The sequence below is a fragment of the Pelodiscus sinensis genome, chromosome 9 (genome assembly GCF_049634645.1).
Source record: "Pelodiscus sinensis isolate JC-2024 chromosome 9, ASM4963464v1, whole genome shotgun sequence".
In the NCBI taxonomy this organism is placed as follows: Eukaryota; Metazoa; Chordata; order Testudines; family Trionychidae; genus Pelodiscus; species Pelodiscus sinensis.
The window spans coordinates 25,044,449-25,059,037 of NC_134719.1; the positions used below are offsets into that span (position 1 = coordinate 25,044,449).

Genomic DNA, 14,589 nt, shown 5'->3' on the forward strand with positions numbered 1-14,589 from the left:
GAGCTAAAAACCGATGACATCAAGAAGGCTGAGGTTGTTAGTGCTTATTTTGCTTCAGGCTTCGCTAAAAAGGTTAATGGGAACAGATGCTCAACACAATTAATATTAAGTACAAGGGAAAAGAAAAATGAACCAAAATTAGGAAACAATAGTTTAAAGGCTATTTATGTAAGTTAGATGTTTTCAAGTTGGCAAGGTCTGATGAAATTCATCCTAGGGTACTTAAGGAACTAGCAGAAGCAATCTCAGAACCATTAGCGATTATCTTTAAAAATGCATAGAGGACAGGTGAGGTCCCAGGGAACTGGAGAAAGACAAACATTAGTATCTGTCTTTAAATAGGGGAACAAAAAGGAGCTAGGAAATTTTAGACCAGTCAGTCTAATTTCAATACTTGGAAAGACAATGGAACAAATTCTTAAGCAATCAGTGGCTACATCTACACCGGCATGATTTTCCGGAAATGCTTTTAACGGAAAAGTTTTCCGTTAAAAACATTTTGGGAAAGCGTGTCTAGATTGGCAGGATGCTTTTCCGTGGCCAATCTAGACGTGCTTTTCCGCAAAAAAGCCCTGATCGCCATTTTCGCGATCGGGGCTTTTTTGCAGAAAATAAATCTCTGCTGTCTACACTGGCCCTTTTGCGCATAGAACGGGAGCAGCATAGTATTTCCGCAAAAGCACTGACAATCTTACATGAGATCGTCAGTGCTTTTGCGGAAATTCAAGTGGCCAGTGTAGACAGCTGGCAAGTTTTTCCGGAAAAGCGGCATGCAATTGGAAAAAAGGGTAATATTCTGGGGTGTATGTAACAGATGGAGTTAACTGTCCCACTCCACTCAACACTGGGAAGGCATCAACTGGAGTACAGGCAGTCCCCGGGTTATGTACAAGATAGGGACTGTAGGTTTGTTCTTAAGTTGAATCTGTATGTAAGTCGGCACTGGCGTCCAGATTCATCCGCTGCTGAAACTGACCACCAGTTCTGACTTACATACAGAATCAACTTAAGAACCCCAAGCGTCCCCAAGTCAGCTGCTGCTGAAACTGATCAGCAGCTGATTCCAGGAAGCCCGGGGCAGAGCAACTCTGCCTCGGGCTTCCTGTAGTCAGCGCTGGTCAGTTTAAGCAGCTCCTCGGCACTACTGGACCAACCCAGCAGCACCCCATCTGCTCTGCCCCAGGCGTCCTGATTCAGCCGCTGCTGAAACTGACCAGCAGCGGCTGAATCAGGACGAGAGCAGCTGGGGTGCTGCTGGGTTGGACCAGTAGCGCCCAGAGCGGCGCTGCGGGACCAACCGGCAGCACCCCAGCTGCTCTGCCACAGGCGTCCGGAGAAAAGCCTAGTCTGCTGGGGAGGGGCATACTAGCTGCACCCCCCCCCCCCCACCCCAGCAGACCAGGAAGACACGGGCAGCGGACCAAGACGCACCGCGGTCCCGCCGCCTGGGTCCTCTGCGGCTTTGCTCCCCATCTCCCTGGTCTGCTGGAGACCAGCAGACCAGGGAGACGGGGAGCAAAGCCTCTGAGGACGCCGGCAGCGGGACAGCCGCGGGGCGTCTGGGCTGTCCCGCTGCCGGCTTCCCCCGCGGCTTTGCAAAGCCTCGGGGAAGCCGGCAGCGGGGCAGCCCAGGCGCGCCTGGGGTGCCCCGCTGCCCGAGCCCCCCCCCCCCCCCGCCGCTTTGCAAAGCCTCGGGGAAGCTGGCAGCGGAGCAGCCCAGGCACGCCTGGGCTGCCTCGCTGCCCGAGCCCCCCCGCAGCTTTGCAAAGCCGCGGGGAAGCCAGCGGCGGGGCAGCCCAGGCACGCCTGGGGTGCCCCGCTGCCCGAGCCTCCCCCCCCCCGCTGCTTTGCAAAGCCGCGGGGAAGCTGGCGGCGGGGCAGCCCAGGTGCGCCTGGGGTGCCTCGCTGCCCAAGCCCCCCCACGGCTTTGCAGACCAGGGAGACGCAGATCAAAGCCCCAGAGTACATGGGTGGTAGGACCGCGAGGTCCCGCAGTCCGTGTACTCTGGGGCAGCCCCGTTCGTAACTGCGGATCCGACGTAAGTCGGGGACTGCCTGTATTGTGTCTGGTATTGGGCACACACTTTGTCCAGAGGAAAGCAACATAAATCGTAAGAGGTTTAGAAAATCTGACCTATTCAGAAAATGTTTTAAAAATGTTTAGTTTGAAGCAAGAAAAAGATTGAGGTGTGACCCAAAACAGCTTTAAAATATGTGAAGGGACATTATAAAAAGGACAGTGATCAATAAAGGTAAGATAAGGAGTAACGGGATTATTCTTTAGTTCAAGAGATTTAAGTTAGATATTAAGAAAAGCTTTCCAAATACAAGGTTAGTTAAGTTCTGAAGTAGGGTTCCTAGGGAGGTTATGGAATCTCTATTACTAGAGGTTTTTAAAACAGGTTGGACAAACCCCTGTCAGAAATGGTCTAGGTCAGGGGTTCTCAAACAGGGTGTCACAAGATTATTACATGGGGATTGTGAGCTGTCAACCTCCACCCACAAACCCTCTGTTGCCTGCAACATTTATAACAGTGTTAAATGTATAGAAAGTGTTTTTTAATTTGTAAGAGCGTCACACTCAGAAGCTTGCTATGCGAAAGGGGTCACCAGTACTGAGGTTTGAGAACTACTGGTCTACATTTACTTGATCCTGCCTCAGTGCATCAGGCTGGACTTGACCCCTTGAGGTCCCTTTCTGTTCAGCATTTCTATGATTTTATGATGTAGTTTCTTACATACTAGACTCAGTCTTACGGTTCTTGTTCAAACAAAACACAGTATCAAAGGACAATTTTGGCAGACTGGGCTGCAAAAGAGTTCACTTAACCCAACATGAAAAGCCTTCTTAACCTAATGTGAAAAGAGACATTCACAACTATCCTTTAACATTAACTACTGGGAATCAGCCTCCAAATTTGTGTGAGAATATCTGACACACACACAAGATATTTTGTATCAGAGGGGTAGCCATGTTAATCTGGATCTGCAAAACAAGGCGTCCTGTGGCATTTTATAGACTAACAGATTTATTGGAACATAAACTTTCATGGGCAAAGACCCACTTCATCAGATGCATGAAGTGGAAATTTCAGGGGCAGGTATAAATATACAGGCATAAGAAAAGAGTACCAATCAAGAGTAAGGCTAGCGATAATGAGGTCAATTCAGTCAGGGAGGATGAGGCCCACTACTAGCAGCTGATGTGGAGATGTGAACACCAAGAAAAACTGCTTTGTAATTGGCTAGCCATTCACAGTCTTTGTTTAATCCTAAACTGATAGGCTACGTCTACACTGGCACCCTTTTCTGGAAATGCTTAAAACGGAACAGTTTTCCATTATAAGTATTTCCGGAAAAAGTGCGTCTACATTGGCAGGATGCTTTTCCGGAAAAGCACTTTTTCCGGAAAAGCGTCCAGGGCCAATCTAGACGCGCTTTTCCGCAAAAAAAGCCCCAATCGTCATTTTCGCAATCGGGGCTTTTTTGCAGAAAAGACTACTGTGCTGTCTACACTGGCCCTTTTCCGGAACAGTTTTTCCGGAAAAGGACTTTTGCCCGAACGGGAGCAGCATAGTTTTTCCGGAAAAACAATGACAATTTTACATTTGATCATCATTGCTTTTCTGGAAAAGCAAGCGGCCAGTGTAGACAGCTGGTAAGTTATTCCAGAAAAGTGACTGCTTTTCCGGAATAAGTGGCCAGTGTAGACACAGCCTTGGTATCAAATTTACAGGTGAACGTTAGCTCTGCAGTTTCTCTTTGAAGTCTGTTCCTGAAGTTTTTTTGTTGCAGAATGGCTACCTTTAAATCTGCTACTGTGTGTCCAGAGAGATTGAAGTGTTCTCCTACAGGTTTTTGTATGTTACCATTCCTGATATCTGATTTGTGTCCATTTATTCTTTTGCGTAGGGACTGTCCAGTGTTTTGTAACATGGGAACAGTGCAACCTATCCAGGGTTTTCCCCCCTTATTTTTTCAGATTCTTTTTCAGATGAGAATAAGTAAATGCAGGGGAGCTGACAGCCTTTGCAGGCCCCTGGGCAAGGTAGGAAGAGGCCCCGGCCCCAGGCTTTCCTGAAGGGGAAGACCCTGAGGTGGAAAGGGTGGGATCAGGCAGTAAGCCCTCTGCGCCATCTGGAGCTCACTATGCCCCCACCCCACCCTTAGAGCCGCATAAATTGTGCGATGCAGGACTCTGCAGTATACCACTCCCAAAGAGGTAACAGGAAGTCCCGGGACCCTTTGAATTGCTGGATCATCTCTCATCTCTCCTGTCAGCGGGCTTGAGTAAATGTGTATAATGTAATCTTCAATTCAGCTCAGAAGTGGACTGTGTCTTTGTCATGTCAAAAGAAAGAAAGAAAACTGTTTCATTTTCCCTTGATTTACTTGAGTCTCCCTTGGAAAAGGTCAGAGCCTCCCCAAGGAAGGGAGCCTCTCAGTTTGAGAAGCACGCAATGCAAGGTTTCTTCTTGAATTGTTTCTAACCCATGTATCACTGCATAAATCAAAGTGATAGAATACATTTCTCTGTTCATACTGGGGCCATAAGGATGGAGAGTTACATTTCAAGTAGATCTAGGCAAATATTGTGATGAAATACCTATGAACATTTGTGTGAGGAAATACAGTGAATTACATTGGATGGCATTCCAAAACCCCTTCATTTACTGTGTAACCGCTATTCAGATAGTCAGGGTTTTGTTTACATAAACAGTTGGGGGCTTTCAGACACAAGATTACATGCATTTGTGTATAGTTGCTTTTACCTACCGGCAATTACACATGTTCATGTGAAACCATGTGGCTACACATGAAACTATCCACAGTATATTCATCCAGTCATGGAGTTAAAAACCTTACCAGGTGATTAGTCACACAGCTTGAACAGCAAAGCCTGAATATGTCTAATGGGCACTCCAGAAGCTGGAGTTTGTTTGCCTAAAACATTTGTCGGATAACTGCAGATAGCAAACAAATTCTCAAAGCCATAGTCTGGTTTTATGCTTGTAAGGTACTGTATCTTTGAATGTGTTTACCTAGCACAGTAGGGCCCTTCTCCTGGTTGAGGCCTCTCCGTACTGCTGCATAACATGATTATTTATTAACAATAATCTGCTTCTGACAAATCACAAATAGAAAAGGGACTAAATGCATTAACTCACTTGTTTGCTGCAGAGAGTTGGGCTTGCTTTAATTATATGACTAACCAGCTAGCTTGTGTTTTACAGTTATCTGAAGAAGAAGAAAAAAACAGGGTTAATGAACAAAGCCAGATTTTTCCAGCTCAGCATTTGAACTGGTTATTGTTTCTCCAATTCTATAGATTGGGGAGCCAAAACTTGTGCTCTTTATGGACTGCTCCTCTGAGACCATGAGCAGTCGCTTTTTGAAGAGGAGTCAGTGCATTGAGGATGCCGAAACTGTCACGAAGCTAATTGAATCATACTATCAAGCCACTGAGCCCATGATTGCATATTATGAAAAGAAGACACCTTTATGCAAGGTAAATTGCTTAACTTTTGAATTAAGCTATTGTTCTCCTCTTCCATTAGATGAATGGTATTTCAGGGTGAGTGATTCAAACAAAGGCCATTTATAAACTGTTCAGTTCCTGCCAGTTTCCCACAAAGCTCATATTCTGATCTGATCTGATCTTTCTTTTGCTTAATTTATTTTCTCCTGTGCACAAGCTGGCACTGACAATTTCAAAGAGTCTGTGTAAAACACACTGTTACTTTCAACGCTCAATGGAGCAGCCTGCAATATACAACAACTGCAGCCAAATCTCTGTCTTTTGCAAAACAATTTTAAAGCTTAAAAGGGCAGATACACCTAGAATACCATGCAGCACCACAAACCACTGTATTTTCTCCTATTAAAAGCTTTTATTTAAACAATCTGAGGCTTAGGTTTACACTACAGAGTTTTTGTTCAAAAACTCACGACGTATCCACACCTCAAGTGCATTTTTATGCAAGTAAAACGAAAAAACAGAGGGGTTTTTCCGGTGTAGGTATTCCTCTTTCTACGAGGAATAACTCCTTTTTGCGCAATAGCTGTTGTGCAAAAAGGTGTGTGTGGATGGGGAACAGGGGTTTTTTGTGTGCAAGTGCATTTTTGCGCTTTCGAGAAGTCTGTACGCTCTCTTTCACAAAACCACATCACTTTTTCAATGCGCTTTTGCAGTGTGGATGCTCTCTTGCATAAGAGCTCTTCTGAAAAAAAGCTTCTTGCGTAAGAAGCCTGTTGTGTAGACATAGCCAGAGTGTATTTCTCTGCAGCCAGGACAGCAGATTAAGTCTGTCATAAACACCTTGTTGTGACACATAAAACTCCCTCCTGCGCAGATCCTCAACTGGTATCAATGGCATAGGGCCACTAATTTCAGGAGAACCACATCTTTTTATGCCTGCTGAGAATCTGACCCTCATAGCATAGCATGTTTGTCAACACAAAGCATGACTCTTGTTCAAGTAAAAAGAATAAATAATCAGCACTTCATAGAGCTGCAAGAGCAAAACAAATGTGTGTTTAATCGATTGATGTACTAAACTGCCTTGAAATTCTGTGCACCCTCCCCTCATTCACAGACCACCTTAAAGGAGGGCAGAAAGAAGATCCGAATCATACATGTCCCAGGGATCCCCAGTCACCCATTCTTGCTGGCATTAGGAAGTAAATTACATCTTTCAGTTCCAGCTTGGGTTTCTACACCCAGAATGGACTCACCTGAGGAAAGGGCCAGTGGCGATGCCTGTGATGTTGCTTCCATCTGAGATCTCCTCTTCCTATAGGGCAGAGGCCCTTAGCTCCACCACCCTGCCTCAAGGCAGAAGCCCTGAGCTCCCTCTGCCTTAGTTTGGTAGATGGCAAATGGACGTAGGGGGCTCACAAGCTGCACTTTACCTGTAAAAGAACTGCAAAAGGTTCATGAGCAAGGGTTTGGGAACCCCTCTACTATGTTAACAGATTGTAGTTGGTAAAATAATATTTGTGTGATGGGTTCAGTCAGAGATATCCTTTGGGGTTGTCACCCCATGTGCTGATCATACCACTGAGCCCACCTACATGCCTTCTGGGTCTCCCCACCACCCTGTCCTGCTGGGTCAGAAGCTCTCGTCTCCCCCATGCAAGGCACAGAGTTGGGGTAACAGCCCCCCCAGCAGAGCAACACAGATACTGAACCAGCTCAGCTCTGGAAGAACTCAGCTATAGGTCCTACGCAGTATCCAGGAACACAACCCTCAACAGGGACCAACCCCACCAAATCAGTTTTACTCTGTATAAAAGTTTTACGCAGAGAAAGTTCATCAGAGTCACTTCCTTTATCAATGAAAGAGAAATATGCACAGCTGTTCCTTCCCTGCCCCCTTCCTGTAATAATTTTTTACACTAGGTTTGATAATTAAAAATGTTTTAATAAGTATAAAAAGTAGAATTTAAGTGACTGCAAGTGAAAACAGACAGATCAAAGTAAGTTACTAAGCCAAAATAAACAAAACACACTCATTAAGCCTAATATCTCAAGAGAAATTATTTCAAAGTATATTCCTCACTCTGATCCTTATTTCAAGTAAAATTCATCAAGACAGTTGATTTTTCTCTGGCCTGTTGATAAATTCTTCAGACTGATAAACAGAAACATTAGCAGCTACTCCTGTGCTGCTCCATGGCAAACCCTTCACCACTTACCAAGTTCTTGGAGTGGTCCCCATCAAAACTTATTGCCCACCCCTGCTCTAGTTTCTTGTCATAACGTCTCATTTACTTGGTACAGAGTAGAGATGTCAATGTGTAGTCGAGCACATAATTAACCAAGTACATGAGCACCAGATCCGCCTGCCCCTTCCCCCCTCTTCCCTCCACTACTGCTTCTGATAGACAGGCAGCAGCCTAGAGTGGCAGAGGATTCCCTGGGAACGGGGTCAGGAGTACGCTGGCTGCCAGCCCCGCCCTTGGGGACTAGCGAATAGTCGTGTAATCAATAATATTTTGTGCAGTTACACAACTGTTCAATTACACAATATCTAATATCCCTTGTACAGAATCAGGCATCTGGTGTATTTTTGGGTGTTTAATTTTAGTTTAAAAAATACTCTCTTCCACTTGTACTAAAGCCAAGTACCCTCTGCCCTCTTAATGTAGCAATGGGGGGCATTACAAAATAAACACATTGGCTGCGTCTAGACTGGCAAAAACTTTTCTGTTAAAAGTATTTGCGGAGAATCATGCCAGTCTAGATGAAGCCATTTTGTGCCTGTCATTGCCGCCTGCTCAGTCATCTATTTTGTTTTATTCCATCCCTACTTTGCCAATCTGTTCATTGTCCAGTTAGGCTGCAAACTCATTGGAGAGTAGAGAATCAATATGTCAGTCAGTCGCAAGATTCTTACAGACTCAGCCATTAACTGTGTCCATAGGTTTCACTCTACCCAGAAATGCATTCAAAGGTCCATTTGTCACTGCCTTTGAAAGTCTCTTTCTCCCTTTTCTTGGTCTTACTAGTGTTCAGGGCCCTGCCCACTGCCCTGTTGAAAGGAACAGACACAGAGCACATTATCATATCCTAACAATGGGTTCTTACTGTGTTCCTCACTTCCTGGGTATACATTTTCTTAAGATTGTGTATTTTGCCCCTCTTTAGGTCGCAGGCAAAAAGGATATGAATGTAGCTCACCCTGTTTATTGGTTTAAATCTAATTTGAAATATTTGTGAGCGAGGCTTGTTAGTCTTTGTTTTGAAGAGTCCTTTTCCCCACTGATGTTTAGCACCATGATACACCTGAGTGACCCTCTTTGAATATAAGACAGATCATCTCCTTGCTGATGTAATTGGTGGCCAGCAAAGGAGATGGGAAGGTCAGCTGATGGAGAAGGTCATGGTGTGAGCCATCAAGAGGGAGGATCACATTTTATAAAGAGCTTGAACATTAAACCTTAGTTTGCTCATTGACTGCATTAGATTTACTATTAGGATATACATGGAAGAAGCTTTGAGGGCCTTATGGAGACCATGAACCTTTGGAGTCTGGTCTGGTTGCCTCTGAAATCAATAGGATTCTTGAAATGATGATTTGGCAATGTCAGATTACTGTGGCCAGAATGTCAGGTCCATCTGAATTCACTGTTTAACAAAAGATAATTGCTAACTGCTTCTGTTCAGCAGTCAAAGAGCTATAACTAACAAAAAGATTGGAATGTTAATATACACGTTTCCCCTGTCTGTGATCCTGACCAGAATAAATGATAGTGAATCTTTAGAAAGCTCAGCTGAGCAGAGGCATAGGTAGTGTGCCACACTGGTGTGCAGTTTCACAGAAAATCTAATCAGACAAAAGAAAGGTGATAGAATTGAAGGGACTTGGGGGCAAGGGTGTTTGTTTTTAATCTGCATATTTTCAATTTGAGCAGAAAGCTTCCAAACCCAGAGCAATGTGCCTGTAACAGTAGGATAGAAGTTATTTCCCAGGCGAGGAATTTAACATCTTGATTTGGGAGGGGGGGGGTGTAATTCAGTTTTTTATGATTCGTACCATCTACCAGCTGGTGACAACAACTACAGATTGTTTTTACAGACTATTCTTATCCTACATGTCAAGACAGAAAGTACTTTTTGAAAGGAACAAAGACTGTAACTTCAGAATACAGAAGCATTCATACTATTTAGTGCTGTTTTTCAAAAATACAAAACCATTGCACTAATTTCAGAAAGCTGATGTTAGTAGTTTGCAATTAACTAGTGAACTATGACATTTCATGGCAGCTGTTGATTATAACAGAAAAATAGTAAAAAGGGCAAAATTTCATCGCAAAAATGCAAACATCAAGCGTTAATTAAAAAAATAGGAAAACTGCTGGCAAAAGTCTATTCTAGGTGCAAGAACAAACTCATGGAATCATACTCACATTTATTATGTGTGACTGCCACATGTGAATCCAACTCTGCTAAAACAAATGGGGTGCTTTTTTTAGAAAGGGCTATATAAACAAAGACCCAATTATATAGGGCAGGCTGCATCTCAGGAGCATTCCTTCATACGTGGTTTGTCAGCTAAACTATTTTGTAGCAAATGTTGATTTTTTTTCTAATACAAAATCAAATTATGAAACTAAAATATGTTTTACTCTTATAGCCATCAAGTGTGGTTATCCAGAGGGACAGAGGTCTTGAGGGTAGGAATTATAAGTAGTCTTTCACAACGTAATGGTTAAATGAAGTAGTGTGGGCCAATGTTCTAGTTTTTCTATCCATGTGCAGAATAAATTTTATGTGCATCGAGGCAGTGGAAACACATGCTGATAGTGTGGGTGCTATGCTAATCAGCTGGGGGGGGGGGAGGGGATTTGAATCTCTCCTGGGTGGTCACTCAAGCACTCAGCTTACGGGAACACTTGTATGGGCTGGATTTCTAATGTATACAAGCTATGCTACCCTTACGTCATTGTGTACACTCCAGTCACCACATGTCTAGCTACACGCCACATGGAAAGGCAGGCTACATCCATGCTTCTCACTGTGGTTGGTAGCTACACATAGCAGTGAAAGGCTCTGGCAAGGGAGAGGCAGTGAAGAATGGCTTCAGTTGCAGGGAGGGGCTAGAGGTTCCCCTCCTCTCTATCCTCCTGCCTGAAACTTTCCTGGCTGCTTCTCTCCTGCTAAAGCAGGGGCGGGACACTTTTTTGGGTCAGGAGTCACTGACCCACAGAAAAATCAGTTAAGGGCCACTCGGGGAAAGAAACAATCCTCACTGACCTGGTCCTCAAGTGAGAAGGATTAAAAAAACCCTCACAGATGTGGCCCTCAACTGAGAAGCAGGAAAAAAAAGCCACACTCACCTCATTTCCCTCAGGCTTCAGCCCCAGGGCTAAGGGGAAAGTGATGTAGCTCAGGGCTTCCCCCCAGGGCCTGATTAACTCTTCTGGGGTTTTAGGGCTCTAGATCTGAGGTTTTGTGGGGCTCCCTAACTCGGGTGGAGCCAAAAATTAGGGGTTCAGTGTTTGGAAGGGGCCTGCTGGGGAGTGGGCTGGAATTGGAGGTGCAGAGTCTGGTAGAGTGCAGGAGTAGGCTGGATGTGGGAGTCAGGGCAGGAGGGAGGGTGCAGGAGTGGGGTGGGAGTGCAGGATAAGGGCAGGAAGGAGAATGCAGGAATGGGGTGGAGAGGGTCTGGGCAGGAGATAAGATGCAACAGCAGGCTAGGCATGTGTGGGGTCTGGGCAGGAGGGAGGGCACAGCAGCAGAGCGGGGATGGAAGTGGAACAAGGATGCAGGATGGGACAAGAGATAGGGGCACCCACCTGGTGCAGCTCCCAGGGAGCACAAGTGGTTCTGCGCAGGCACAACCCCCTGCTGCTCCCATTGGCTGCAATTCCAGGCCCATGGGAAGTGATGGGGTGCAGTACCTGCAGGGAGCATTTCCCTGTAGTGTGCAGAGCCACTTCCTTCCCCAGTGCCAGGCAGAGCCCTCAGGCCAGTGTGGCCTCAGCTTGCCTAGATCGGGCCTGTGAGGCGCAGAGCTCCCCACCCCCACAGAGAGTTGGTGCTAGCGTTCCAGCCATGGCAGCCCCCCATGACTGGAGTGCCAGCTCGCACCACTACTGTTGCGGGGGGGCAGCAAGAGCTGGGCCTTGTGGGCCACATCAAGGCAAGCTGCAAGCTGGATATGGCCTGCAGGCTGTAGGTTCCCCACTCCTGTGCTAGAGCCTTTCCCTGTGGCTACATGGCTAAAAACAGCATTGTAGCCATGGGAAGCTCTGCCTGCACTGGAAAGTTGTATAGGGGCTGTAGCTGAGGCATTCCAGGAGTAGTCTACTACTTGCCTTTCAGAGCCTTACTCTTTACACTCCTGTTTATACGCTTTTTAGCTGGGCATGCTGTGTGTGTACACACACCACTCCATATGTGTAGACATACTCACAGATAGGTGCCTCACCCCCATTAATTTCCAGGTGAGTTAGGCACATTGGTGCTTTTGAAAAGCCCATTAGCTTCTGTCTGCATCTTTTGGTGCCTAACTACCTTTAAAAACCAGGCTGTCTGATGTAATTGTGGCTTTTCCCAGAGTTATGCTTTTTACTGACACACAAAAATTCTGATAATTTTGACTCATCCTTTAAAGCTTGATGTATTGACAGCATGTGGGAGTTTAATCAGTAATATTAAACAGCAATACGTAGGCAATTAAGCAACATCCCCAACCTGGTTTACAGCAGCTGAGTAGGTGTTTTCCTAGGAAACTTCATGTTCAAATAGACAGCTAAATAAAAGGAGTGTGCACTTATCAAATAATGTAAGTCGCTTGGCCCAGTGGATTTTCAGGGAATCATAAAAAATACCTATTTCAGTCTGAAGTTTAGCCTACAAGATGTCAAAGCAGATGCATTTTTTTCCTTGTACTTTTCAAAACAGGGTGAAAAGTAGTTAAGTCGTGTTGATTAAGGAGCAGAAGAAAAAAAGTTTTTGTTACTTATTGCAGAGTTTTTGCGCTGCTGTTACAAAAATCCCCGTCACTCATAGAAATTGTAAATAGACCATCTGGTGTACAAGTGTCCAGTCTCTGACAGCAACCCACACTGTTTATTTTAGAGTGTTAATCTTTTCAGGTGGAGGAGCCTTTATTTGAAGTGGCATATTTCTGTGATCGCTACATTTGTTACAGCCTGTTATAGAGAATGTATCTGAGAGAACAGTGATTCTCCCATATAATCAATGTGTCTGTCTAAAGGTTGGTGGAGAATACTTGAATGTAAAGGTTTAGGATATTTGGGGAAGTGAGAGTGTGCATTAGATTGTAATAAAATTTAACACCACCTCGTGACCCTCTTGGTTACTTTTTGTGACACCTCACCCCGGGGAGCGGCAATCCCGTCGTTTCTCAACTGCTTCAGAGAGAAACGATAACTGACAATTATGGGTAATAAGGTCACAAGGGACAGTTCTTTAAAATATAAAATTAATGGGCACCGGTGCAGCAGTTTTTCTAAGGGCTTGTTTGCACAGGAAATTAGTAAGGATTAAGGCAGAGTGTGAGTGTAAAATGCAATAGTAATTCTGCTGCAGCTCCTCATGAGTCCTAACATAGAATGTGTCCTATGACTATATTATAGGCACAGGCCCCAGCATATAGGCCAATTAACCTGATAGGAGTTATTCCTCCCAGCATAGGAACAACATCTCTCTGAGGGTATGTCTACACTGCATTCCTCTTCCCAGCAAGGAATGCAAATGCAGACAAGCAAAATTGCAAATGAAGCACAGATTTGAATTTCCCGTGCTGCATTTACATAATCACAGACTGCCGCTTTTCCGAAATGGCGTATTGCGGGAAAATGAACGCAGTCCATGCAGGGTTATTTCAAGAAAATAACCCTGCCTTCAAAATAACACTTACTCCTCAAAATGAGGGTTATTTTGAAGGAAAGGGTTTTTTTTCCCCTCGAAATAACCCCACACGGATCACATTCGTTTTCCCAAAATATGTTATTTCGGAAAAGCGGCAGTCCGTGATTATGCAAATGAAGCATGGGAAATTCAAATCAGTGCTTCATTTGCAATTTCACTTGTCTGCATTTGCATTCCTGTCTCAGAAGAGGAATGCAGTGTAGACATACCCTGAGTGATGTTAGTTAGCATAGCTGTGTGTACATGGAGGACTTTGTCAACATAACCAATATATGCCAATATAACGTTCACATGTAGACTGAGCCTCAGAAGGACTCTTTTTGAGGTGTGGCTTAAGTACTAAATCACATCACTTTTAGTGTGGAATAAAAGTTCCATGGGGGCGTTTGTGTAGAATAGCAGCTGTGCTTTAAATTCACATTTTTAGCTTATTCTGTGATAACTTCCTATGTCACTAAACCTCTGTGTTTGTAGATCTCTGAACTGTTTATTCAGGCTAAGTCTCAGAGAGATAGCCATGTTAGTCTGTAAGGGTACATCTACGCAGCAGCGTTATTTCGGAATAACTGACGTTATTTCGAAATAACAAAATGCCAGTCTACACAGCAAGCCAATTATTTCAAAATAATGTTGAGATGGAGGATTTCTTACTCCAACATATGTACTCTTTCTGCAATGCAGGTTAAGGGAAGTCGAAGGAAGAGTGTTCTTCCTTCTATTAGATCAAGACTGAAGCCTCCTTATTGGAATACAGGTTCTTCACCTGCACTGTAATTGTATTACTATGTATTAACCAAGACAAATGAAAATAGGTGGAACAAAAGCTGTTTTAAACTTAGAAAACGAGCATAAAATTCAGTTGTCACAAATGAAACCTGGCATGAGGTCAGAACCCAAAATAGGAATAGTCTAAACAGTCCTACTACTGTCTCGATGTCCGAAGAAGAGAGGTAGGTGAATGTCTTCAGGCTGAGGAAAAGGAACAAGCAGAGACGGGACAAAGTTGCAGAAACCCAGGTAGGTAGATAGTCGTCTTGCTTTTGATCTTCTTTCTTCCATACTTGACACGCTGTCCTGCGTGTGGACTGGAGGACGAGATGGTACGTATGCATGTATGACTGGCCCTACTGCAGACTCCTAACTAAAAATAAATAAAACCTGTACTAGCAGTCATTATGGCTGTG

General features: G+C 44.6%; 1 protein-coding gene across 1 annotated transcript in view; it reads left to right on the plus strand.

Moving 5' to 3' along the window:
• Positions 1-14,589, plus strand: part of AK5 (adenylate kinase 5) — a 171,204-nt gene that overhangs the window by 150,320 nt on the left and 6,295 nt on the right. Inside the window, exon 13 of the mRNA XM_006129565.4 lies at positions 5,330-5,509. Coding sequence (XP_006129627.2) covers positions 5,330-5,509 — 180 coding nt within the window. The remainder of the gene's footprint in view (positions 1-5,329; positions 5,510-14,589) is intronic.